We start from the raw sequence: 27,172 nt of genomic DNA, 5'->3' as shown, positions 1-27,172 counted from the left end.
ATGCAGCAGCGCAGCACTAGCCGCAACCAGTAGCCAGCAGGCAGCAGCACAACAACACACAGCAGCAATAGCAGCAGCTACACGCACTAGCAGCAGCGGCAGCAATCGCAACAACAGCACAGCAACGGCAAACAGCAAGCAGCAATAACAAGCGCTGTTATAGTTATGTAAGTAGCTACCATCGTTCTAACCCTACGTGGGTGATCCCTGTTAACAGTCCGGTTCCGACCATGTAGTAAAGAATGATATATTAGAAGTACCTACGTACGGCCATTGCCTCAAGACTCTGCAATGTCTACATGTACGATTACTGCGGAAGTTACTGATAACTGGCCACTGTAATGGTTTTTCCGATATCGGAAGAGACAGCTCGAAACGGTTCATGTATTATTTCATGCAATGCGTATGGTTTTTGACGCTGATTGGGCGTTAGCACCGTGATGGTTGCCGGCCCCCCGAAAGACTGGTAATTGGAGCTAGTCTCTAGATAGTAGGTAGCGTTTCTAATCCTATTACGATGTTCTTGAGATGTTTATATTCACGGAGTTGGGGAGATCTGCGCGCGTAATAAATGTTGTGAAGTGCTGCTACCGCGCGCGGCTGCTTCTGCTACTTACTAAGTAACTGTATATATGCTATGCCTACTACTGCTACTCCTACTGCTGCTGTTGCCTCCCTATACTGCTGCTGCATGGCTTGCTGCTACTCATACTGCCTACTTGCTATCTGCTACGCTGCTGACTATACTACTGTAACTACGGATACTACCTGATTGTATCTATGTACTGCTGCTACTGGCTGCTATCGACTGCTCACTGTGCTATTAGTACTACTATTCTGTGCTAATCTGCTGCACTACTACTAATTCTGCTGCTTATGCTATACTGTACCCACTATGGCTATGCCTCGCTAATACCTTACTGCTGCTTACTGTACACTAACTTGCCTCGCTACTGCCTGGGACTGCTTGCAGCGCTGCTCCTACGTATTACGACTAAGTACCTTGTTGCCAGTATTCTTTTTGTATCGAGACTTACTTGTATTATGAATGAGTAGTCAGATTTATTCAAAGCAAGTTGGGAAATATTTGCGCGTGCGGAGAGGAGCCAAAAAGGCAGGAGTTGCAGGAGGGATCGAGGGAAGGTTGGAGACATACTCGAGTATCAAATACGTTTGTCTGAATGTACGCACCAACCTAGTCCAGCCGTAAGTGACAATCTCGCTTATCGCTGCGTGGAGATACACACAACACAGCCAAAAGCACAAACTACGATGTGTATGTAACATAAACAGTTTACCTGCTCTTCACACAAGCCTACAGCGTAACCACCAACCATACAGCAACCATACAGACAACCACACAGACAACCATAACAGACAACCATAACAGACAACCATACAGCCTGGTCGGGCTAACGCTGGCTTTTGTCTTTAAACATAATATTATTACGCAATTAGTACACTAGCGCTACCCGTGTAACCCCTTCGCTCCCGCTACAGGAAGCTTCCTAGTCTGTTGTTTGGAAACATTTGCGCCTGCGGGGGAGGAGCGAAAAGCAGGAGTTGCAGGAGGGATCGATGGGAGGGTTGAAGCTTTCTGTAGCGGGAGGGAAAGGGCTCCACGGGTAGAGTACACTAGGAGTATCCACGCGACCAGTTGTGAAGCATCGACGTAGTCGTGCGACGTTCAGTGACGTTAGATTGCATCGTTGTTTCAGACCAGCACAGCATCGTCAGCAAGAACGACGATGGGCTCGTCTACACGCTCGACCATCTCGCCACGTTCTCTGTCGGGCACAGCCACGGTAAATATAATTACACGATGTTTGTAACTAAGTTAAGACTCTACTAACGCACGAAGGGTCGTTGTCGTAACAGGTACTACAGATATGTACCCGAGGTAGTTTTAGGTGTTGAGTGATTATGTTTTATATTTTTTATATGAAGAGTTGTTCTAGGCAGTTAGCGGTTGGGTTAGTTTTATGGTCTCGCGTTTACTTTGTGCAGGCCCGTAGCCAGGTTTCTATTGGGGGTGTTGTTTTTCAATGTGGGAACTGTTGCGTCCGGCAGGGGGGGTACAGGATTGTACCAGGGCGGGGGGGTCTAACCGTGACCAGTTCGCGAACAACGAAAGGGGCGATCTGGGGGGGCTATCCAGGAATTTTTTTAACAATCTAGACCTCAGATGCGTTTTCTGCACGAGCAAGGGGCGAGTACCGGATCCTGGACCCAAATCCGCCCTGCTCGGGGCGCGAACGCGACCAGTGGAGGAGCCATGCAGCATCCGAGCGTGGGGGAGGGTGTGGGGTGTGCATGATTTACCGTCCGCACACGAAGGGACACTTTTGCAATTTATTAACTAAATGGAGCTGCGAACCTGAGGTTGAATCTTAACGGGCAAAATTTTCAATTATTAATTTTTTCCTTGGTGGGGTGGAGGGGGGACGGGCTCGGGGGGGGGTTCGTTCGAACCCCCCGAACCCCCCCTCGGCTACGGGCCTGCTTTGTGTATACATATATGTACCTCGGGTACATATCTGTAGTACCTGTTACGACAACGACCCCTTGAGCTCTACTAACGCCTGCTCGGACACAGCCACGGTAATTATAATCGCCATGTTTGAACAGTTAAGTGTGAGTGTGTGTGTGTGTGTGTGTGTGTGTGTGCGTGCGTGCGCGCGTGCGTGCGTGCGTGCGTGCGTGCGTGCGCGCGTGTGTACGTGTATACGCACGCACGCACGCACGCACGCACGCACACAACAAAGATAATATCTTTTGCACGAGATTGGATGAAGGGGAATCAACGTAAGCGTGATGTGTGTGTAATATGCGAAGTCGCTTTCATCATCGCGATGCAGCACACACGTCGCTGCGAGACTGTACGTATCTGCGCTTGTGCTGCAGGGCTGCTGTGGCCTGCAGACGGCATCAGGAAGCTGCGCATGATGGAGTCATCGAGCGGCATCTGGCCACAGAGGATGCTGATGCGCTTGGAGCGCAAGTTCATCCTGATCTGCAACCCAGTAAACGGGGTAAGTATTTCACACCCTTTCTTCTGTGCCTCGTGGTGATCGATTCTCTTCCCCGATATCCTGGATACATGGTATCCTGCTCATCGGGATACCTTTTTTTCCTTTTCCATATCCTTTCCTACCTTCTCCTGCTGCTGCTCATACTGTTATTGTTGTTGTTGTTGTTGTTGTTGTTGTTGTTGTTGTTGTTGTTGCTGCTGCTGCTGCTGCTGTGGCTGCTGTTGCTGCTGCTGCTGCTGCTGCTGCTGCTGCTCATTACTTGTGGTAGAACTGCTGCTCCCCTCACGTTTCTCCCGTCTCATACTCCACCTATCCTCCACCTTATTATCCTTCTCTGCCTGGCGCTTTTGCTTTTCATCCTTTTCACCCCCCCTACTCATCCTGCAGCTCTACCTACTCCTCATCCTCCACCACCTCCTCTTCTTCCTCCTCCTCCTCGTGCTCCTTCCCCTCTTCATCCTTCTCATCCCCCTCGTCTTACTACTCTTCTTCCCTTTCCTTTCCTCCTCCTCATCCTCACCCCCCGCGTCTTACTCCTCTTCTTCCCTTTCCTCCTCCTCATCCTCACCCCTCGCGTCTTACTCCTCTTCTTCCCTTTCCTCCTCCTCATCCTCACCCCTCGCGTCTTACTCCTCTTCTTCCCTTTCCTCCTCCTCCTCAGCATCCTCTCCCTTTCCCTCTTCGTCTTGCCTCGTCGTCCCGGCGCTTCTCATCGACCCGCGGCTTCCTCTTCAGGACCCGGTCGAGGAGATCCCGCTGAGCATGCTGCAGGAGCCGACGGCGTTCGTCACGCACGAGCCGAAGGAGGACTACAACAACATGCTCGTCTTCACTGTGCAGGGAGACAAGAAGAACGCCACGCCGAGCGAGATGCACATCTTCCAGTGCCTCGCGATATCCGTGAGTGCGGCGGCACTTTAAGAGCCCCCTGAATAATAATACCAAACTTTACCGTGTTTGGCCTGGCTTTAAAATGTGTTAAAACACACAATTTTGGTATGGTGCATGGGAGGGCGGCTGCGCGGAGTTGGCGGCGGCACTATAAGAGCCCCCTGAATGCTAATACCAAACTTTACCGTGTTTGGCCTGGCTTTAAAATGCGATATGTCACTGGGGCTCGATGGTTGTGTGTGAAGGGAATCCCTCGACTGTCTGTACGTGATACAACGCCATTGCACTGCCCCATGTGTACCATTCTACCATCTTGTTACTCAATGCCACTGAGCTAGCAACTTAGCAAATAAGCAACTAGTTTCGACTTACGAGTGATCGTCATAAGCTTCGTCCAACTCTGTAAAGCTGAAAAATTGCCATGTGTGGGGAAAAGGTTGCTGAAGCTTGGTGCTGGGCCACCAACCATTTACTCTCTCCGATTATGCTCGCTCCCAACTGATTTCGTGTATTCGTTCTCTAGGCTCAAGAGATACAAGAAGAGATCAAACGATTGAAAGCGGGCAAAAGGTTGAAGGGACATGGCTATCATCCGGCACCCATTCCCCCTGCTCCGAGCCAACCACCACCCGACCCACCTATCAATGGCATGTCGTCCGCATACAATAGTGGTGAGTTCCTATATACACGAGAGAAATCATAACCAGTATTAATATTATTATTATTATAAACCATTACTAATATCGATAATTAAGAGGTTGAGGACGGACATACGTGTGGCAGACAGGCAATCATATAGATGATATCTGAACTGCACTAAATGACAAATTGGAGCATTTAACACTCTCAGATTTCACAGTCGGTGCCAGCCTTGGGGCAAAGTGCAGCAGCCACTTGGAGCCCGATGCAAAAGACAAACATACATAAAATACGCGTCAATTATACCAATTACCATGTTCAGTTCTATTGATGTAACTAAAATAGTTTGTTTTATATCTAATAATCCACCGGTTATTTGCATTGGACCTGGAAGTAAATTCTATCAAACCAATTCCTTCACCAAGTTCTACCTAGTGGGGGGAATACTTAAAAGTTTGATTTATTTTCTGCCGACTCTTCTTTTCAGCCGATTTTTCAGAAATCGATATCTCAGCTTAGGAAGCACCTACAGAGCTCAATAACCACTTCAAAATGATCGGAATAGTCGAATTATGTCAGACGGAGCATGGTTTAGAAGACCCAAAACCTTTACTTTTCGAGAAAATGCGTTTTTCATCCCTATGCGAGTAGCTTAAAACCGGAATTTTAACATATATGAACAGAAGAAACTTCAATAATCATTCTGAACCAACGATTGATGATATTGTATACAATACAGTTAATGTCATGAGCTAGATTAGTAGATTGATTCTACTTAGATTTACTTGTCACTTCTTTAGAATAAAACACTTTAAACACTAGAAAAGATAGAGAAATAGTGCAAAGGGAGTCTTATATCAGAGCGATTACAGATTATATGTTCATCATCAAACTCGGAGAACAATCATCCCCCTCATCTTGAGATTCAAAGTTTTCATCATTATCCTCATCGCAATCTTGGTCTTCTTCTTCGTCTACACCAGTACTGTTCTCGCAGCATGCGTGATCACAGTCACATATGTCAGTACAGAATAACCCATGTTTTCTGCAGCTACATTGGTTGTTTCCACAGACTTGCAGGCACAATAAGGTATCTTCTTGATAGCTTCCGGGCAGACGTCTAAATGTCCTTGCACAGGTACCAGCATCCTGCCACATCTCTCCCAGCCGTATTCTTCTGGCTCAAGGCTGTTCCCGAACCATTGCTGGACCTGATGAAAAATTGTGTTGCTTTTAGGATTAAAAGTTATTTAACGATTGAAGTTAAATCGACCATCTATTTTCTAAAGCAAAAAAGAGAACTGGACCTTGACCTCACCTGAAGGTAAATCCTCAGAATATGCTGATAAGCAGTAGCAGACGTAGGAGGAAGGTCCTTTTACTGAATAGCCTTCTTCCCCCCATTCAACTTTCTCCTGTAAATCCTGAAATTAATCATGATTAAGATAATTAGATTTAATTATTATAAAGGTTTTAGCAATTTCATTCATAATACTAATAGACTGTTCAATTGAACATAATATATTGCAGTCATAAACCAATCTTAAAGCAAAGTGTTTACTCGAGTCAGTACTGTAAATTAAGTACTCACCAAAGTCTGAGATCCTCGAGTGAATCGTGGACACCTTTGGAGTTATATAGGTAGGACAAAATGTAACTCCTCATATGCTCCAGGACATCAAAATCAAAAAGGGTGCTCCTCGTAGAATACGCTACATTCCAATACACTGTTGTCTTTGACAATTGCCTTTGCAAGTTTCGTCTTTCCGATGCCGGCAAGTGATGAGACTGTGTCACAGCCTGAAGCGGCATGAATGAACAATATCTGCTCGATCAAGGCATCAGGCCATTTGTCTACCTTTTCTTATATCCGACACAGCTATTGAAGACGGCGGAACATCGTAGATGTTGTTGGTTTTTTTATCCATTCACCTGGCTTTGAACTAAATCGACTCAAAGTAACACGCAGACTCCGTTCGTCACCTGCCAGAACAGTATTAGGCATGCTCCACTTCTGTAATTAGCCTTCAGTACACTACTCCAAAAGTTCGGATCATCAGGACTATGAACCCTTCGTGTTGCAGCAGCTACTTCAATGATTTCGCAAGAGCATTCACGAAGTTCTGCTTGTTTCCGCATTGGACAGGAATACCCTGCTGTTTGCAGAGAAGCTTCTTTGTCGAGGCAGAACTGCGAAGGTAGTGCTTCTACTGCTGTCTTCTCTGGTGGCAATGATCGCTTTGTTGAGCTTGAGATACCCGTCAAACACATGTGGGATCCGGAAGATCACCAAACATGTTCCGTATGAAGATGATACTCCACATATCTTGGCCGACGTTCTTTCTTTTGTACGTGTAGAAGGCAGCCACCAGCCAATACGATCCTAGCAACATCGCCCTTCAGTAGAGTAACTCCGACTTCAACGTCAAGTGAATACTCTTCTGCAAGATACGTTACTAAGTATGCCTTTGCTGTCGATCTCATGTAGCCATTAACATCAAAAAGGGGCATCGATAACGAGCATAACTCGTACTCCAAGCACTCCTCTAGTGTTGCATTGACTTCTTCAGATGATGCGAAGTTGAGAGCACGCTGAAAAAACAGCTGGGGATCGACGTTTATACTCTTAGTGGAGTCAGCAACTTTGACCACACTTTTTGAAGGTATTTGAACAGCCAAAGATGTTTTCTTGACGGTTAGAGTTAGAGGATTTTGTCCTACCATTGACTCAAGAATGAGCAACCCATCATCGTAAGCTTTGTGAACATTCACTTCCTTTGGAGCTACAAAACCAGTTGCGAGATTCATCATATGTGTGTGCTTGACATTCGGATCAAACAAACGTCTGTCTGAGAAGTAATTCTCGATGAGAGTCATGTGGTTTAAATCGTGCTTCAACCGAGTACTTCCTTCTTGCTTCACCTTGACTTGCTTCACCGGAGCTTTGTTCCGTAGTTCGTAAGTCAACCCCCGTCATCTCTCTTACCTTGGTGTCGATTGTAGTTACTACAGGTCGGGAGAGAACCCAGATTAGATAGTTGAGCTCGTTAAAACCTCTCCCTCGAGTTAACCCGCTATTACCTTTCAGTGTTGTCATCAATGATTGTTCGATCGCTAGATCCACGGAAACACCAGCATAGGGCCTGTCACTCCTTCTAACCACAAAGTGACCCTTCTTGAATGTTGACAGAGTCCAATCATCGAGGTTCTCCATCTCCTCGATGAACCAGTACACACACTTGGTGTATGCTCTATGCCCTGTTGCAGCCAGGTAGGGGAGCATCAGCTTTAGAGACGTTAGGTATTCCTCCCAGTCTCCCAGACGCTCAGCATGCAAGTTTCTCAGCAGAATATCATACATGGTTATGTACGTGACTGAGATACAGCTGGTTTGTACCCGAAGTAGAGACTGCAGCTTTCACCTACTGGAGTACTTCCATGAGGTTAGCAACAACTGGTGCATCCTTCAATGTTTTTGGGTCAAATGCTGATTTATTGTTCTCCATGCGGGATGGTAGATACTCAGAGGCAGCTTTAACAGCATATGTGTCTTTTTCATCCACCTGTTCTATCAGCATCTTTTTCAACACTGATGTTGTCAGCCCGTGAGCCCTGATAGCTCTCTCGTATGACTTCCCATTCAGTATCTTCTTTACTGGCTCCTCCCCATACACAGTTGAGAATGCCTGGGCTAACCCACTGTTTTTCATGACATAGCCCATGCTTCCCAGAAAACTGCTCTGGGTATGGAAGTTTCCAAGTAGAAATATCAGCTTCAGCAGCATCTCATGCTTGACTATCATGGCAAGCTTCCAGAGCGGTGGATCGAAACCGATAATCGCTGTTCCTGCATGGGAGCTTCAGTCTTCTGTGTTACCGACACTATCTGAAAACTATGCCGCCGTCACAGTAGCAACAATGATTACTGAATTGTTTTGTTTTGATCATATATGTTGAAATTCCGGTTTTATAAGCTACAGTCCGACCTCCTTTATCCGGCCATCCGTTATCCGGAAATCTCTATTAACCGGCCGCGATCTCGCAGTGTATGTTCTCTGTTTTTTCATTTATTTCCACCTAAAAATCTCGCTCAAAACTCGCGCGATGTACCAACTGTACGTGTGTTTGCGTGCGTGCGTGCGTGCGTGCGCGCGTGCGTGTGTGTTGTCCGCTCGTGTCCGCTATGCCTCCAGACAATTTCGTCCGTTAACAAACAACTTTTACTAGCGGACGTTAGTGAAACGCGCTATACGCACTCGCGATCGATCGAGCCCCGTACTTCAATCAAAGGCGCCGCTGCCGCGCACATGGCTGGAAATACGCGGCATGGCTGTGTCAGATTTTCGTGACATCACTGTACACGTGTATATCACATGTCAACAAGAAAACCACGGTATTGAACTGGTTACGGTATGGTAATTCTAAAATATTACACCGCGATAATATCGCAATACCGGTATACCGCTGCACTGAATACGCGAGTGTATCGATCGTTACAGCCCTAGATCTCAACACAAAGGAAACAAACATAAACCGAAGTGGTAAAATTTCATGGTTTTATTTCATTTTATTTCCATTTCATATAAACCATAAAACACGACAGTTTGTTACAAATAATCATATCCGGATGGGTGCCGGTCCCGACGTAGCCGGATAAAGGAGGTCGGACTGTACTCGCGTAGGAATGAAATTTTTTCTCGAAAAGTAAAGGTTTTGGGTCTTCTAAACCATGCTCCGTCTGACATAATTCGACTATTCTGATCATTTTGAAGTGGTTGTTCAGCTCTGTAGGTGCCGCCTAAGCTGAGATATCGATTTCTGAAAAATCGGGGAGCTGGTAGAAAATAAATTTTCAAGTATTCCCCCCAATAGGTAGAGTCTTCAACTTTTAAATGGTGTTTCTAGAGCCCTTATACTAGAACTTGGTGAAGGAATTGGTTTGATAGAATTTACTTCCAGGTCAAGCACGTTTTTGGCAAAAAACCCGTGGATTATAAACTGGAATTGGTTAAAAATGACTTTTTGGAATGCGCAGATATATTAATATATACATCATGAAGGGGTTTGCCCGGTGAAACCTGTTTTACGCATTGCATTTGCTCTTGTTTCTGTTTGCGCACGTGCTCCCTAATGCATTTCTAGCTCTTCTGATACGTGGTTGTGTGTTTCAGGCGGATCGTCGCGGATGCAACAACGGATGACTGATAGCCGACAGTATGGCTCTGTCGTGCGAGACTTTGATGCCGATTCACTGTCCAGTGACACGACAGAGCGTGACGTGGTGAGTGTTTGCAGTCATACTGTTACGGCAGCACAGTACATTCGGGAAAAACGGTAAATGACTATAAACAACCACGTTAATTACTATTGCTGTATTGCTTGCATAACGTTATGGAATTTACCCCCGCTTCCAGGGAAAATGCAGTGGGCGTATAATATCCTTGTCAGAACTCATTAAAGCGTTTATCTCCTCCATACTTGCAGTTGGCTTTTTCGCCATCAACTGTAAACAAAATTACCATGTTTTTAAACGTTTGTAATTTCTAATGAAGATGCACGATTATTGTAAATTATAGTCTTTAGGGCAAATCATAGATGTACATAATAGCAGGAGTGTATAATATAGATCTCATATATCTCTATATTATACACTCCTGATAATATGTTTTGGTCACAACAGAAATTTGTTTGAACTTTGAGTCATTGGCCTTTCCACCACCATCTATCTTCTGTACATCATAGTTAATGACCATGATATATTGGCGTTTTTACTCTTTATAATTATATCCTGGGTAGTGAATGAGTTATGATTATGTATGTGACGAACATTTAGCTGGAAATTAGTGGCATGTAAAATTGCGACAGAGATCGGTTAAAGGTAGCAGTTTAGTGATTAGAACGCATAACACTCGATATCCCTTGAAAATTGCCGACTGCTTGTCATCATTTATCTATCGGCAATTTCTTGTTTGCTAGCTGCTTGTGTCCTCTCTACCCCCTCTCCCCATTCACCTCGAGCCTCGTGCGAGTTCTATGATACCTGCCGCAAATGCCCCCGCGTTCTCTTCTATTAACGAAACTTGTGCGCACGTTTGCAGCACGTACCATTTAAATGCAAGTGTACATACCATGAGGCGAGGTAATTAATCACATAATTACTGGTGCTGCTGGTACAAAGACATCGGATCAAGGGCAGTTTGGGACCCCGGCAAATGTGCTAAACTAATCCGGGGTGCGAAACTTGGCTTGGGTCAAGCCATTCTTACATAAAATTTCTTGTTGTAGCCATATTCCAACCGATCTATCAAATGTAGTGTCACCTTAAAAACAACTTTTTACTGGTTAATCAGTTAATTGAGCGAATTTAAATACGTTACGTGTCCATTAAATTTTAGAAGCCATGTTCGTTATTATTATTATTATTATTATTATTATTATCAAGAGCTAATAATTGCTCTTGTTATTAAATATGCCTGCAAGCACCTGGCATACAACGGCGGTATATAAACGCAAGTTGAACCGGACAAACGAACGGCAACGAATTTTAATTTCGACGTTAATAACACGTGTTTCCACTTCATCTGCTTTCATTTGCAGTGTTTAATTATTTTGCCGCGTGATTATTTGAAACTACATAATGTCCACCATCGGCGCCAATGCTTGACTGGTTGCCGCGTGGTTTCCCGCGTCTTAAGTGATGGCCGCCGCGTGGTGTCACGCGTCTCACGTGATGGCCGCCGCGTGGTGTCACGCGTCTCGCGTGATGGCCGCCGTGTGGTGTCCCGCGTCTCACGTGATGGTTGCCGCATGGTTTCCTGCGTCTCGCGTGATGGCCGCCGCGTGCTGTCACGCGTCTTGCGTGATGGCCGCCACGTGGTGTCACGCGTCTCGCGTCATGGCCGTCGTGTGTTGTCCCGCGTCTCACGTGATGGCCGCCGCGTGGTTTCCCGCGTCTCGCGTGATGGCTGCCGCGTGGTTTCCCGCGTCTCGCGTGATGCATGGCGGCTGCGTGGTTTCATCATGCTCCTTCGCTCGGCAGGTCGTGCTGAATCACTGCTTTGATGACGTGGAGCGTTTCATCGCGAAGCTGCAGCAGGCCAGCGCGGCATACAGGGAGCTGGAGCGCAGGCGCAAGAGCAGGAAGAACAAGAAGAAGAGTCAGGGAGGTAGGTCGGTGCAAATTGCAAGCCGGTGGTGCCTTAAACACGAGTGGAACTTGTAGGAAGCTGCAGAACGGTGAATCAGGAGGAAACACGAACAGATCTATTAGAAATACTATTTCCTTTATATATTTAACAATATACATGTTGATCTATAAGTATAGTATGTATTTATAATTACATGTAATGATAAGAAAGGTAGGGGACATAATTTCTATGAATTAATCATTTATCTTGCGCTGGGGTGATGTTTATCATGTTGAGGGGAACGTTCTCATCTTAAAGAATGTTTTACTTGCATGCTAGCAAACAAATTGTTCCATTTTTTCGTAATAAAATCAGAATAAAATGTTATAATATCATCCTCTCTCTCACTCTCTCTCCACCTCGCGCACTCACTCTATCACTCTCTCCCTCTTTTTCTTCCTCTCCTTCTCTTTCTTTTTTGCCTCCTCTCTTCCTCTCTCTCCCTCTTCTTGTACCGTAATCTCTCTCTTTCTCTCTCTCTCTTCCTGCTCCTTTCTCTCCCTCCCTCTTTCTCCGTCTCTCCTTCTCTTCCTGTTCCTTTCTTTCTTTCCCTCTTTGCCCACTCCCTCTTCATTTCTTTCTCTCTCTCTCTCTCCCTCTTCCTGCTCCTTTCGTTCTCTCCCTTTCTCTCCCTTTTCCCCTCTCCCCCTCTCTCTCCTCCCTCTCTCTCTCTCACACACAGACGGCATGCTGGCGATGCGGGCGCAGCCGCCGCCCGAGGAGCAGTTCGCCGACGTCTTCCAGAAGTTCAAGCTCGCCTTCAACTTGCTGGCCAAGTTGAAGAACCAGATTCACGACCCGAACGCTCCCGAGCTCATCCACTTCCTCTTCACGCCGCTCGCGCTCATCGTCGACGCGTGCCGCGACTCGCGCTACGGCGCCAACCTGCCGGCTCGCGTCGTCGCACCGCTGCTGAGTGCGCGCGCCATCGACATGCTGCTCAACTGCCTTACGTCGAAGGAAGCCGAGCTGTGGGAGTCGCTGGGCGAGTCGTGGACCGTGCCCAGGTGAGGAGGGGAGTAGCGAGGGCGGGAGAAGTGCGGGGGAGGGGGGGGGGTCGATGAGATGGAGGTGTCAAGGGGTGAGGGTTTGCGATAATGGCTTTGAGTAGTTAATGGTGAGATGGTGGTGTTACGTGATAAATGTTGAGAGAATGGTATTGCACGGTAAACGTTGAGACAGTGGTGTTCATGTGTTTAAGGTTGAGAGTGTGTGGGTAAGTGGTAAATGTTGAGACAATGGTGTTGCGTAGTAAATAATGAGAGAATGGCATAGCATCGTAAACGTTGAGACAGTGGTGTTCAGGTGTCGATGGTTGAGATATGGTTTTAAGTGGTAGGTATTGAGATGGTGGTGTGAAGTGGTAAATTTTGAGATGGTAATGTCTTGGGAGTAAGGTTGACGTGGTGGTGTGAAGTGATAGATGTTGAGATGGGGGTGTTAAGTGGTAAATTTTGAGATGGTAATGTCTGGGGGCAAGATTGAAATTGTGGGGTTAAGGAGTAAGGGGTGAAGATAGTAGAATCGGGTGATTGTTGAAGTGGTAGCGGAGGACCAGGCATTTGGAGTCGTTCCAAGTCATGTACGGTTCCCAGGTAAGGGCATGCAGGTGTGGGTGGGTCTAAAACTTATGCAGGTGTGGGTGCGGGTGTGAGGGTCATGCTGCTAAGTTTGACTGGTTGAGATGCATGGATGAGCGAGTGAAGATTAGTGGTGGCGATGGTGGAAGCAGGATGTGATGCACGAATCACCGGGAGAACATCTTGCATCATCCGTAAACAGTACGAAGTAATCTGAAGGCGGATACCATCGCCCTTGTTTCTCCGAGCAAGTCTCGACGTGCTCCTCATCTCAGTCTCAGTGATGCCCCCAATAGGTTTGTCGCTTGGTTCGCAACCACGTCGCCCTGTCGCTTGCTTCAGGCACCTATACAAGGGCTACGTGCATCCGTACCACCCCGTGTTCGCCGACGGCTGGTCGCCCGCGCCCGTGGAGTACGACGACAGAGAGCGGTCACACTACTCTGCCGCCAACACCGGTCCTCCACCGCAGCTCGTCACCGACATCGAGGTTAGTCATCGTCATTGTCATCATCATCGTCATCGTCATCCGCCACTCGTCGTCATCGTCGTCGTCGTCGTGATTCTGACTGTTATTGCTTCGCGCGCGCACGTTGCTGCATGGTTATGATGGAGGTTGCTGTTGAGGTGCTGCATGGTTAACCATGCAGCACCACAACAGCATCCTCCATCATAACCATGCAGCACCACAACAGCATCCTCCATCATAACCATGCAGCACCACAACAGCATCCTCCATCGATGGAGGAGGATTATGATGCTGTTGTGATGCTGGATGTTGATGGTTATATGTATGATGCACGTTGTACGTTGCATGGTTACGTTACGTCAGTACGTAGAGCGATTGTGAAAGCTGGTGGTTCTGGCAGCTTGAAGCGTTAGGGGGACCACAACTGCCGTTTTGCTAGTAAAATATGTGTGGAAAGACCTCCGTGCCATTGCGTTAGTAGATACCAGCTTATAGAAGATTCGGGATAGTGTTCCTCAGAGCGTAGTGTGTCGTTAGGGGTTATTCCAATATAGGACTTTATATTAGGAATTATCTACGTTTACATGTTCCAGTGAATACTGTTAATTTTGTAGTGAGACTCAGAGATATCAGCATCGTCATTATCACCAGTTTCATTATCTGGCATCATCGTTAAGAACATAATATAACCAGGAGTGCATAATAATAGATCTATTATTATTCACTCCTGATATTATCTTTACCCTTCTCTCGTCACTCGTAGTTGACAGCCTGTTTAATAGCCAGGGTGTCTATCGATGTTTTCTTACCTTTTTTTCTCATTGTGCAACGTGTCAGGTCGAGGACAGGCATCAATATTCGCGGCAGTATGACGACACGGCCAGCCGCTACTCCAACCAGCCTCAGTACGCCGTCTACACGCCCGACCCGCGCTACGAGCAGGACCGCTATGAGAGACAGCGTCACAGCTCCGACTCTCGCTACGACGACAGGTACGAGGCGAACCTCACGACAACGACGACGCGGGCGGACGTGACTGATAGCTGGACGCATTTGCAGAAGAGCCTCCCAGCTGGCACTAGAGAGTGTGATGCCCCTGGATTAAGCCCCTTGTCCCCTTGTCCCCGACAGTCGCTCATCGGTCAAGCGGACAGTTAACGCAATTTAACTTATACGATAACTTAAAAATCTATTGCCAATCGCTGACTTTGACGATATTCGTCTAGTGTGTCGGTAACTTTTGGCTTTCAGGACTTCGGGTAAAAACTGTCGACTCCAGGTTATTGACCACCAGTTGGTTTTTAGTTTTGTGGTTGTTTTTGTCTTTGTTGAAACTTATGTAGTCTCTCAAGATGGCGGATGCTGGCCGGCAAGCGCTAGATGGCGCCTAGTCAATTACATGTTTGTTGTTATAGGTACGAGCAGAAAGGGGGCAGCATCAGCGACTACAGGCCAGTGGAGCGCGCGCGGGAGTCGGCGAGATACGACGACCGTCACTACGAACGTCAGCAGAGCCAGCAGTCGTCGCAGTACGACCCACCGCCCGTGCAGGTCCTACCTGCACACATGTAAGCACACCGCGGCCCCTCCGACGGTAACACGCCCCAGTCACAGTGGCTGTAACACCAGCCCTATATTGGATGTAGTCGTTCTACTGCATACGATGTTGTTTGTAGGCCTCCCTTAGCTATGGTGTTTGTGGCACACTTGTCCATGGTGTCTCTTGCTCTGTTCGTGGGGTATAGGTAGGTCTCCCGTGAACGTGGTTTCTGTGTCCCTCTTCCTAGCTGGTTATGGTGTCTGTGGCTTTCCCTGCCTATTGCGTCTATTGCGTCGTGCACCGTTATGAATGCACACGTAATGCGACATGTATATACCTCTTGCCTTTTCGTCTAGGAGTGCCAAGCAGCCAGTTATGAATGAGACCGCAGACATGGACTTTGATGCCACGCAGGCACGATTCCTCAAGCAACTTAGGCAGAATAATTTGAAGATATTCGAAGTTACATATGACAGAGTTGGCAAGAATGAGAAAGAGTTGACAGTGTCAAAAGGAGAGTACCTAGAGGTAAGTATATATATGTACTAGTATAGTGGCCGTAGCTAGGGGGGGGGGGGCAAGGGAGGCAGTTGGGCCTCCAGAAAAAAAGTAGAGATAATACATGGTCAATGGCTGCACATTCCCATAACACACCATACACATAGCTGACCCCACCTCACCTCTCCAGGCAAAATGGGTTAGCTACGCTTCTGATATTTTGTTTGCAAGTTAGCATATATACTTTCTTTTTTGTTGAAAATTTACTTGCTATTAGTGCCATAGTAATGGCTGAATAGGTTTGCACCAAAAGCTTTCAAATTAATTTCGAAACGGATTTAGAATGTGAAAACTGAAACCTTTGGAAGCGTGCCGCGAGACAGTTTTCGAACTGCCAAACATGACGAAATTACCGCTGTTTGCCTTTAGATTATCGATGACAACAGAAACTGGTGGAAAGGACGAAATGCGTATGGCAAGATCGGGCATATACCCTACACCATCTTGAAGCCATATGTGGCTAGCGATGGCTACAACTACGTAAGCAATGAGCATTTCTAGCCAGCTTGGCTTCTTCGAAAGGATGTGACGATCTTCAATGAGTAACGTACCGGGTTTTGCTGCTAGCAAGTTGAAGTGAGACCCGAGTCGTACTTCCATCAAGTATAGCATGCAGTTAGTGGTGGCTCGTCGGAAATGGATCTGCCATGCTGACTTTTACCTTGCTTTAGATGCTAGTTGTCTGTCACATATACTAGACATTTGAATTGTTTTAGCCATGAGTAAATAATGCTAGAGAAGTCTGTCTTAGACGTGGCTATAGCTAATCCATCTACATACTTCAGCCTTCTAAACTCGTACTTGGTGTTGCTACGAGTAGAAGTAAAATAATGTGCCGTGTGTACCTATAGATTTGTACGTAACAACGTCACGGTTTTGGTATATTGCTGTGATGACTCGTTCAAGCTAAGTGGACAGTGTTGAATATTTGCGTGGTGGCTGTAAGTGGACATTTAGTGTTTTAGCGACACCAGGGCAAGTGACGTGAGTTGTGTGTGAGGATCGCAGTAGAAACTAGTGTTTTGTTAGAGCTCGGAGCCATGGTGGCTAGACGTGGTTTAGTGTCCGCAGGATAAGAAAATGGTATATATAGTGGTACAAGGGAAATTATATACATACACAGTGACACGTGCGTATAATATGTCTACGTTTATATATAATTATATATAACGATCAGCGTTAATAATGATATTATAAAATAGTTTATATTTTTTCTTGTAACTTGCCCATATATATGTACAATTAACCATGTTGTATCTGTTTGTAGATTATTGAATGACTCCTTATAGTTCGATTCATCTTGATAGTTGATTGAAAGCATGTGACACGAAAGGAGTGGTGTATTGAATTATGTGTTAAGTTGTGTTAAAAATACTTGTTCAGCTGCGTATTATTAGAAATGATGAAGCAAGACAATTCTATCTTGTGCATTTCTGCTATTATTCTGCATTAGGAGATACGTTTAAGGAAGTCGGCTGTAGTATTAACGACATTTAACAGCTGATGTTAAATGCTAAAGAAATCTATTGTAGTTGAGAATGAGGATGTATGAAGATGATTCTAATCTGTTGCAGTGGCTCGCCATAAACGGTGGCGACCTCTGCCGTCGGCGAGGTTGATAGATGGAGCGATAACTTGTGCTTTGTTTTCTACAGCCTGAACCTGACAGAGACTACCACAAAGTGCCCTCCCCTTCTCTACCCACCGCCCCAGCAGCCCCCTTGCCTCCAACACCGCCCCCAGTGGCTGGGAAGCCTCCACAACCGCTTCAATCAGGTGACTTATTGTATTAGGTAGCCGTGATGCATGTGTGCATGTGACCGTGTCTGTAAGCGAGCACCATGTCACTGTGTATGACTCCGCTCTAGAGCAGGGCCGTAGCCATTGAGGCAAGGGGCAGCTGTCCCAGTTCTCTAAGTTATGGAGCAGTACAAAGGAATGAGCCTAATGCTTATAAATTATCCTTAAATATATATGATGAATAATAGAACAAACGGGCCACATTTAACGTAATCCAGTCCTATAATGTAGCTTATCTTTTGGAACCGTTCTAATAATTTTTTATTCTATAATGATTTACCCCCCTCATTACTCGCTTGAGTGGGCGAAATTTGCTCGCCCTTTGCTCTGGGAATTTATTCAGGCTACTGCCCTGTGGAGCCTTTCACGCCTTCACGCCTGTGCCTGTGGACCCTGTCTGCCTTCCCGCTGCCACCCCCTCCCCGAAGCTTGCCCAAGCTACAAAGCCATAGGGCCGAGGAATAGATATACGTTAATGTATTGTGTGTTGCCGTGTGTATATTCTGATTGTTGATAGTTACGGAAATCGTAACTTGCAGCCGAATCGCAAATCGGTCAATTCTTAATAGTGCGACCATCTGAGATGAATGCGGTGTACACCTAATTTTTCGATTAACCGAAATCAATTTGTATTCGTATAATTAATTCAGCTAATAGAAAACCATGTGTGTGCTACGGTACACTCGGGTGTCTAAAGTACACCGCATGCACACACAGATACATATCTATATATATATATATATGTGTATGTGTGTGTGTGTGTGTCCGTGCGTGCGTGCGTGCGTGCGTGCGTGTGTGTGTGTGTGTGTGTGTGTGTGTGTGTGTGTGTGTGTGTGTGTGTGTGTGTGTGTGTGTGTGTGTGTGTGTGTGTGTGTGTGTGCGTGCGTGTGCGCGTGCGAGTGTGTGTGTGTGTGTGTGTGTGTGCGCGTGCGAGTGTGTGTTCGTAGACTGAAATATAAATAAATCAGCACTGATATTCTACTAATTGATGGTATGCTCAGTGTTGCGCATTGACGCATCTGCACAAAGGATGCTGCTGGTGCAATGTCATTGTTAGTGTTTACGTGTATAATAGTTGTATGTTGCAAACCTTTGCTTAGCCTGCTATTACTTGTGCTAGATGGTTGCTCACTTGTCGCCGTCGTCGTCGTTGTTGTCATCGTCGTCGTCGTCGTCGTCGTCGTCTTTAAAATGTTCACGCATTTATCCGTAATATTCGTTTTACACTACTCGCGCGTTTTTAATCGTTCCCAAACGTAGGCACATTATCGTATTGTAAGGGGCGAATTTCAGGAGACGTCTTACTCACATCACCCTGATAAAAAATCGAGCCCGTTTGCATGTAGGCACGGCATCACTCTAACACCCTTCCGCTGGAGTACTGCTAGCTAACGAGACCGATATATTTATCAGAGTGATTAACATCTTATCAGGAGTGAATAGAAAAATAAACAAATTTGTTTTATTCATCACTCCCGATCTTTTGCTGGTCGCTTCCTCCCATCGCAGGACGCATCTGTTTCTGCGCCTTGCTTTGTCTGTTCTCGTTGGTGATGGGTGCCTTCCTTCTAACTATCGCAACTAACGCTCGTTGCATTCGTGTGAAGTCGGACGTGGTGTGCGTCACACACACCATACGCTGCGTGTTTTGGCCCAAGTTTCAACGCAACACCCCTGTCATCTGCTAGGGAAAGCTGTGAAATTCATATGATGTGATGGCTCGCTTGCGTCATCGTTAAAAAATCGCATTGGAAATTTCGAAAAAAAGAAAAAAGAAACACTTTGATTTTACGGTTTAATACGCCGTTCTGGAGTTTAGCGTTGGCGCGCGTTTGGCGGTGTTGCTCGATGCGATCACCAAACGTAGGCGATCGGTATATATGAAAATAGTGTGATTCAAAAGGAAAGCATTTCAGTAGGCAATTCGAGTTTTATCTGACGTTCTTGCAACGAATCAGCATCATCGAACCATCGGAACGCATTCAAAATACAATACATTCTAACACACGTACGAGTTTCATTATTCTACTTTACATGGTTATACCACTTACTAATCTATAGAACGACGGTAATAACAGCTAACAATCTTTCTAACGAAATTAACATCACCATTTTGACCTTCCTTCAAACCTCAAACATTGGTTTCTGTGATATTTCTAATTTTCTGCTCTTTTTGATTAATCAACTAATATTATTCAAGTTCTCTGAAATCAAAACCCTGCTTAGCATATAAAACAGATGTATTTATTAAGTTTTATCTCTTTAAACATTTTATTATTCATAACAAATGAGATTTTCGCAAAATTTATCTCATACATGTACATGTGTAGAAACTATATAATAAAATAGCTGTCAATCAAGCTGTTTGTTTTTACAGGTGTTCTTTCATGAGTGTCCACCAGTCTGCGTAATAATGTCGTGTCTGTGGTGCCATGCAACGTAGATATGAACTCATACCATAAAAAATAAATTTTATAAATCTTTGCTAATACATTGGAACGTGCTCTGAAAAGAGTTCTGGTATATTCGCACGCACGAATTCACGTACTGATGCACGCACGCTAGCACGCGCGCACGCTCGAACGTGCTTGCGTTCCGAAACATTTCATGGATTAAACTAGCACTGGCCTACCTACTACCTGCATGGTCCATTCTCTCTCAAACGCTTTCCCACTGCCACATAAAAATATTTCCTATCTACCTGGAATAGATCAGAGATTACTTTGTCTCAACTTTGTTTTAGCTACTCCTGGTATCTATTAATATCTGGTGTGATTCGCAGTGACGGTTTCATTTTTGACACATTTATATACATTGGAATCGGATTAAAACCGAGAGCGCGGGATTGTATTAAATGGTTATATGCAACTCTTCCAATAATTTAACCATGAAATCTATTTCACTAGCGAGCGATGCGGGATTTGTTAAACTAAACCACCGCACTAGGTGGGTTGCACACGTTCCGCGTTCTTTTCCTGTACACGTTTCCCTCGCTGCACTTGTCAGTCATAACCAACATAGAACTTCAACGAAGGAATAAATAATTCGTCGAACGGACACATAATTATGTTCGTACACACGATGAACGACGCGGATGTTGTTTTTAACTACGTCACAAGTTTAGCACCTACGGAGATGCTTTCCGTTTGTCGCTCATTGTTACAGTGATATAATTGCAAGGTTGGAAATGTCACACGGTGCATCTGTTATTCTACGTTTCTACTTCACACAAATGTTCAATTCTTATCCGTGAGCACGTAGAAATATGTAGACGTAGGTCTGCATGCTGCTGCTATGCGTAAACTGTTACTACACTTGTCAGTTGATTTGTGTTGCATGCACTTGCGTTGGTAGATGATCGTAGGCGCTTTATTGTAATAATAAGATGCTAAACTGATAAATATTTATAAACGGTTGGCCACAATTCCTGGCAACATGTTACCATTGGAAATATGAAATGATTACCTATTAAACAGGAAATTTAAAAATAATAGGTATAAATATGAGCGAGTTGGGGGAATCGGTCTAATAATATGTGGGTTAACGCTTCGGTCTGCCTCTGAGCGTGGCATGTATCGTTAAGCCTTACATGATGACTGAAGTTGCTCAGTTTCCTCACACAGAAAGCTATCGCGACTACAATTCATCAGACCCATCCACCACCAGAGCAATGCCTAACACGATAAAGCCAGGTGAGAACATATTTAATTTAACTTAAAAGTCTTGCCCACGATATAGGCAAGATGTCACCGGTATAGTCTCTATAATTCTCGTTGGAAGCGGTAGTCCGCTGTAGATGAACTACAGAAGTAGACAGTAGTACTACACTCGTAGAACTACTGTATGATGATGTTTGCAATGTGTGGCGAAAGATTCGGTTTGGGTTACATTTACTCTTAATCTCAAATTTGCGTGCGACATGGAATATATGCGAGTGCGACCTCAGAGATAAGCATGACCGCAAAGTTACACGCAACCTTGAATACGTGCGCGCGACATCAACGATACGCATAACTTCAAAGTTACACTTGACCTTGAATACGTGCGCACGACCTCAAAGTTACACTTGACCTTGAATACGTGCGCGCGACTTCAAAGATAAGCACGACCTCAAAGTTACACTTGACCTTGAATACGCGCGCGCGACCTCAAAGATAGGCATGACCTCGAAGGTTACGGGCGAACTTGAATACGCTCACGCGTCGTCAGAGACGCGGGACCTCTCCGAATAATCGCGATCGCAACTTCAAAGAGGCGAGTGAAACCGCAAACGTGTGCTTGCGAACTCATCGACACCGACCCAGTGCTTCACAGAACAGACGTGTGCACGTTCGCGAATTTTGTTTTGCAGCTCGTTCGGATATCGACCTGCTCAATGACGAACTGAACGAGCGACTGAATCACGGCGGTTACAAGATGGCGCGCGCGGCGCCCAACGTCTACATCGACGCTCGCTGCAGTTCGCACGAGGTGCAGGAGTGGCTGCAGGCAAAGGCCTTCAAGCCCTCGTAAGTGCAGCGGGTAATACGGCGCGGGAGAAGGGTTGCGTCGTAGGTGATCTGGTCTCTATTTCTATGTACAGTACACAATCTATTATCCGAAATTCTGAAAATCCAAAAACTCCGAAATCCGAAAGATTTTTCTGGCGGTTGTCTGCACACCAAAGTTCACGTTTGGCTGCACAAGGTTTACTGCAGAAATATTAATGTGTTTGGTACAGCACTAGACCTCTTGAAAACTTGGGTTTTAGTACTGGCTATTTGCTTGATATACGGTATGTATATCTGTACTGCACTACCATTCCGAAATCCGAAAAATTCCGAATTCCGAAACGTATCTGTCCCAAGGGTTTAGGATAATGGATTGCCTACTATAGTGCTCCTGCCTAGAGCGATTGGCGCGCGTGGCCCTATACTATTCGCATTGTGTGTGATAAACAGCGGTCGCATCGTTTGTTGTAAAGACGGTTCTGTTATCCTTCTGGTATCTGATGTCAGAAACATCACAGACTTTTACGAATGTCATGAGTCAAAAATGTCGCAACTTTTGCAAGTCATTTCAAAAGATAAGACATTTTGGACGGACGAACTAATTGTGACAACGCACTGCTGCCTGCTTCCTAGAAGAGCATGTATAGTGAAACTGTTTTGCGCTGGGGTCTACGGCAGGGGTGATTTTCCTACCTGCTCCGCGTGAAGCATAAGGTCTGTGTCGGTTTGTGTCAGTTTCTGTATCGTGGGTTTCGTTACGGACTGAGATTGTTAACCTCAACCCCAAGCTGCCGATGTAATGATGACGGACATAATTTCTGCACATCGCATCATTAGGAGTCACGATATCGATTCTAGGCATCGTTGTGAGAAATATCGTAGATGTGACGTCATAAATCTATAATATCATCATAACGTGTGTGTCGTCAGAGTTCGCGAAGTGTTTTCATTAGACACATATTGGTCTTTCTGTCAGGATATGCCGAGCCCTGGAGGGACATTCCGCTGCCCAACTCTTCGTTCTGAAGCCAGCGGAGCTGGAGCAAATATGCGGCCGTGAGGAGGGAAAGCGACTAGCCAGCCAGTTGGAAGTACAGAAGAACATTTCCGGTGTAAGAGAACTGCTTGCGCGCTCTGCGTGTTTTCGTGACCCGTTGTTAACATCAGGTGCACCTTACTGTGGCGGTATTTTAACGCTGAATTTCTGTAGTGGAGCATGTCAGGTTGTGAAACGTCTCGGGGATGCTTGTAAAGTCGACCTTGTGCTGAAATTTACAGTCTCAATACATTCCTCCGAGTACGTTCCAAATGGTTTTGGCATTCTGTTCCACTGTGTGCATGTCTCCGTTACGTTCTCTGTGTGTAGCCTCACTGTTAACTTGTCCCTCGCGCTTTCTCTGCATGTTGTTCCATCCTCTTCACATTCCTTAGACGTTCTTTGCATGTTGTTCCACCCTTCACGCGTTCCTCGCATATTCTCAGAATTTCGTTCAATGCTCCACACGTTTCTTAACGTTCTTTCCGTGTAATTTCACTCTCCATACGTTCTTTACACGTTCTCTGCATGTTGTTCCACTTTCCCCCGCGTTCCTCGCACGTTCTCGGAATATTGTTCTCATCTTCACACGTTCCTCACACGTTCTCTGCATGTTGTTTTGCCCGTCACACTGTTCCTCACACGCTCTCGCTGTGTTAACGCAGTTCAAGACGATGGGTTCGCGTGAACTCGAGATGCTGCTCAAGCAGCGCCGAGACGGACTAGAAGAGTACGACCCCTACGAGTACGAGCGACAGCACCAGCAGGGGGAGCCACACGGCAGCCGCGACATCCCCGGCGCGAGGCCGCAGGACACGCCCGACGACCCGCAGGATTCAGGTAGGCATTGCGCTCGCTGCTGACCTTGAGTGACCTTGGTGAAGTGAGCACGCGGTCCCATTGATGCGTAGCCGTACGCATGGAAACACAGAGGAAACGAGATTAAAGCCTATAGCGCAGACGTGCTGCGATTTTTTCATGCAACTTGACAGCGATTCTAGAATCGCTGTAAAAATTGCTGTGAAATGGCTCTGTCTGCGGGAATGTGCAACTATAATCGCGGGAAATGTCGCGTGACCCCGCTTGACTCGCTGCTGTTAACTCGCACTTTATTACTCGTTCACGATGCGTTTGCATCGTGATGTTGAGCTTAATATTTTACCCTTCAGGTTTAGGATGATGGGAGGCTTCTCAGTACTTTTGCATAATTTATAGCAGGTATATTTAACCTGCCCCTATAGCATATTTATAGGCATATATAATTTATAGCAGGTCAGATAATAGTGCAGGAAGCGACCCGCCTGTGTAGACGAACTAGACAGACCCAGCTGTGCCCCTGTGGGTTTGATGCATAGATCGTCTATAGTCTTAGTATCTGGCGGTTGGGCTAGGGCCGCATTGGGAGAAGCTAGCGCGGTAGTGTGGGCTGCCATAGTATTAAGGAAATGATAATGAGAAAAACACTTTAAAATTCCATGGCGGCCAGCGGTGTCACAGCCCTTGAAAGGTACATTTCGTTGGTGTCAATCACATGCATGATTTAAGCTGTGGACACACTACGCGATTTTTCATGCGATCGAGCCGGCCGGCTCAGTCGGGCGACTCTGTGGACACACTACGTGACTACGCGACTGAGTCGGGCGACTCTGTGGATTTTCAGCACGCTGATTGGCTGATGAATAGTACAATCGGCCGGCTCAATCGCAGACCCGGGCACACTAGGCGATTGCAGCCGGCCGTGTGCTAAATTGAGTGCTTTTATCGCAATCTCAACGATCTCATGCATGGTAGGAATTCAGCTCTACCATGATCTTTGACTGTTGTCGATGACTGGTAATCGTGATTCTCATCGCAGCTCGAGGCCCTTGCTTGGTGATCCGTTATTGACGCGATATTCCTAAAGCAATGCCTGTGTGAGCTTAGACCCACCTGACTAGTTACCGCGTCGTGTACAATTAGCTATGTTATGTGTAATGCAGATTATAACAAGGGTCGCCATGACCCTCACGGTGCATCCAGCGTGTTGGTCGCCTAGTAAGAAGACCGTGCGAAGGTACATCATCTAATGTAGAAACACCTTCCAGCGTTAGCGAGGCACGAATCATCCCCGAACACTATTCTATAGCGACCACTGATAGTTTTCATTCGTAGATTTCGGTATCACGTGTCGTATAGATCGTAGAGAAGTGGTTCCAACCCTTTTGTGTAGCGACCCTTAATTAACCACCAACAGCACCGCCCAACCACCGAGTTGTCCTGCTTTTAATCAAAATGTTAAAACTTTTGATTACTTAATAATAAACATACGGTAACGACAGTATAACTTCCGATTCTCAAAAGTGTTATTGCATTATTGTCCTGAGAACGAAAATGCACCTGAAGTCCTTCGGGGTACACAAGGGGAAATGGCTTACTGCGTGACCATGGGGGGGTCAAACCTGTTCCGGGTTAGTGCGTAACTGGTCCCGTATAACGGCCACACACTGAAAATGTTGTTGACGCATACTCGGGCTATTTTGTTGTAGGATCATATTTGCCGCCTGTGCGAGGTATGTGCGCACTGGTAACACTTTGCGGCACTGTGTGTAAGACGGCGAATTTCCGCGCGTGCGTATTCTCTGCCTTCAGCTTTCGAGAGCTGCTGTACGTTACTGTGGGTTGGCACCTCGGGTTGGAAACCGCTGCTGTTGAAGCTATAGAGGCCATGCATGCTTAGTTGCTGCGCCGTTTGTCGTTAACCCGCTCAGAGATTTCTGTGGTCACGTCTGTCATAGTAACAAGTGCATGACGGGTGAAACCATAATATAGTAGCCTAGGCCTAGTTATAGTCTCGCTATAAATTTTCTTGTAGATGCTATCGTTCAGTTATTCGTTTAAGTGTTCACGCGTAGTTGCGCACTCACGGCTGCCTATTATCACGGCTGCCTATTTTCTACTTCCTATATATATATATAGATTCCTATATTGACCGAAACTCTGCATTGCTCAGATTTACGAATGTGATATTGACGGTGGTTTGTTTGTCCCAAAATCTGTTCACATACGCTCGCAGGCACGCACTCGCACACACACACGCGCACGCAGGTCGCTTCAGGTTTTCTCGTAGATCCTCATTGTGTGTATAGGCATGTATAGACCCGTATCCGCTTATTCCACCTGATCACTCTCCGTGTGTTTCACCTGCTCCCTGTCCGCGTGTTTCACCTGATCTCTAACCGCGTGTTTTACCTGATCTCTGTCCGCGTGTTTTACCTGCTATCTGTCCGCGTGTTTCACCTGATCTCTATCCGCGTGTTTCACCTGATCTCTGTCCGCGTGTTTTACCTGCTATCTGTCCGCGTGTTTTACCTGCTATCTGTCCGCGTGTTTCACCTGATCTCTAGCGGACAGATAGCAGGTGTAACACGCGGACAGAGAGCAGGTAAACACGCGGACAGAGATCAGGTGAAACACGCGGAGTAACACACCTGCTCTCTGTCCGCGTGTTTACCTGCTCTCTGTCCGCGTGTTTCACCTGATCTCTATCCGCGTGTTTCACCTGCTCTCTGTCCGCGTGTTTTACCTGCTCTCTGTCCGCGTGTTTACCTGCTCTCTGTCCGCGTGTTTTACCTGCTATCTGTCCGCGTGTTACACCTGCTATCTGTCCGCGGGTTTTACCTGCTCTCTGCCCGCGTGTTTCACCTGATCTCTGACCGCGTGTTTTACCTGCTCTCTGTCCGCGTGTTACACCTGATCTCTGTCCGCGTGTTTTACCTGATCTCTGACCGCGTGTTTCACCTGCTATCTGTCCGCGTGTTTTACCTGATCTCTGTCCGCGTGTTTTACCTGATCTCTGTCCGCGTGTTTTACCGGCTCTCTGTCCGCGTGTTTCACCTGATCTCTGTCCGCGTGTTTCACCTGCTCTCTGTCCGCGTGTTTTACCTGCTCTCTGTCCGCGTGTTTTACCTGCT

General features: G+C 46.2%; 1 protein-coding gene and 1 long non-coding RNA gene across 3 annotated transcripts in view; one reads left to right on the top strand and one right to left on the bottom strand.

The window, feature by feature from the left end:
- The window catches only part of LOC106805136 (epidermal growth factor receptor kinase substrate 8-like protein 1), a 62,533-nt gene that overhangs the window by 33,906 nt on the left and 1,455 nt on the right, over nucleotides 1–27,172 (top strand). For both annotated transcript variants that reach the window (XM_014806620.1, XM_014806621.1), the window contains exons 4-20: nucleotides 1,719–1,805; nucleotides 2,905–3,032; nucleotides 3,768–3,932; nucleotides 4,447–4,594; nucleotides 9,734–9,843; nucleotides 11,602–11,728; nucleotides 12,432–12,756; nucleotides 13,672–13,819; nucleotides 14,636–14,790; nucleotides 15,214–15,366; nucleotides 15,695–15,866; nucleotides 16,266–16,376; nucleotides 17,552–17,672; nucleotides 21,320–21,388; nucleotides 22,048–22,204; nucleotides 23,163–23,298; nucleotides 23,888–24,062. In XM_014806620.1, coding sequence (XP_014662106.1) covers nucleotides 1,719–1,805; nucleotides 2,905–3,032; nucleotides 3,768–3,932; nucleotides 4,447–4,594; nucleotides 9,734–9,843; nucleotides 11,602–11,728; nucleotides 12,432–12,756; nucleotides 13,672–13,819; nucleotides 14,636–14,790; nucleotides 15,214–15,366; nucleotides 15,695–15,866; nucleotides 16,266–16,376; nucleotides 17,552–17,672; nucleotides 21,320–21,388; nucleotides 22,048–22,204; nucleotides 23,163–23,298; nucleotides 23,888–24,062 — 2,487 coding nt within the window. The remainder of the gene's footprint in view (nucleotides 1–1,718; nucleotides 1,806–2,904; nucleotides 3,033–3,767; nucleotides 3,933–4,446; nucleotides 4,595–9,733; nucleotides 9,844–11,601; nucleotides 11,729–12,431; nucleotides 12,757–13,671; nucleotides 13,820–14,635; nucleotides 14,791–15,213; nucleotides 15,367–15,694; nucleotides 15,867–16,265; nucleotides 16,377–17,551; nucleotides 17,673–21,319; nucleotides 21,389–22,047; nucleotides 22,205–23,162; nucleotides 23,299–23,887; nucleotides 24,063–27,172) is intronic.
- The window catches only part of LOC106805138, a 2,585-nt gene continuing 617 nt past the window's right edge, over nucleotides 25,205–27,172 (bottom strand). The window contains exons 2-3 of the long non-coding RNA XR_001393400.1: nucleotides 27,000–27,167; nucleotides 25,205–26,594 (exon numbers count right to left, since the gene is read on the bottom strand). This is a non-coding gene — a long non-coding RNA (uncharacterized LOC106805138). The remainder of the gene's footprint in view (nucleotides 26,595–26,999; nucleotides 27,168–27,172) is intronic.

The sequence above is a fragment of the Priapulus caudatus genome, unplaced genomic scaffold (genome assembly GCF_000485595.1).
Source record: "Priapulus caudatus unplaced genomic scaffold, Priapulus_caudatus-5.0.1 Scaffold101, whole genome shotgun sequence".
NCBI classification, from domain to species: domain Eukaryota; kingdom Metazoa; phylum Priapulida; class Priapulimorpha; order Priapulimorphida; family Priapulidae; genus Priapulus; species Priapulus caudatus.
The sequence above is the reverse complement of the archived record's forward strand: the minus strand, read 5'-3'. Positions and strand labels throughout refer to the sequence as shown.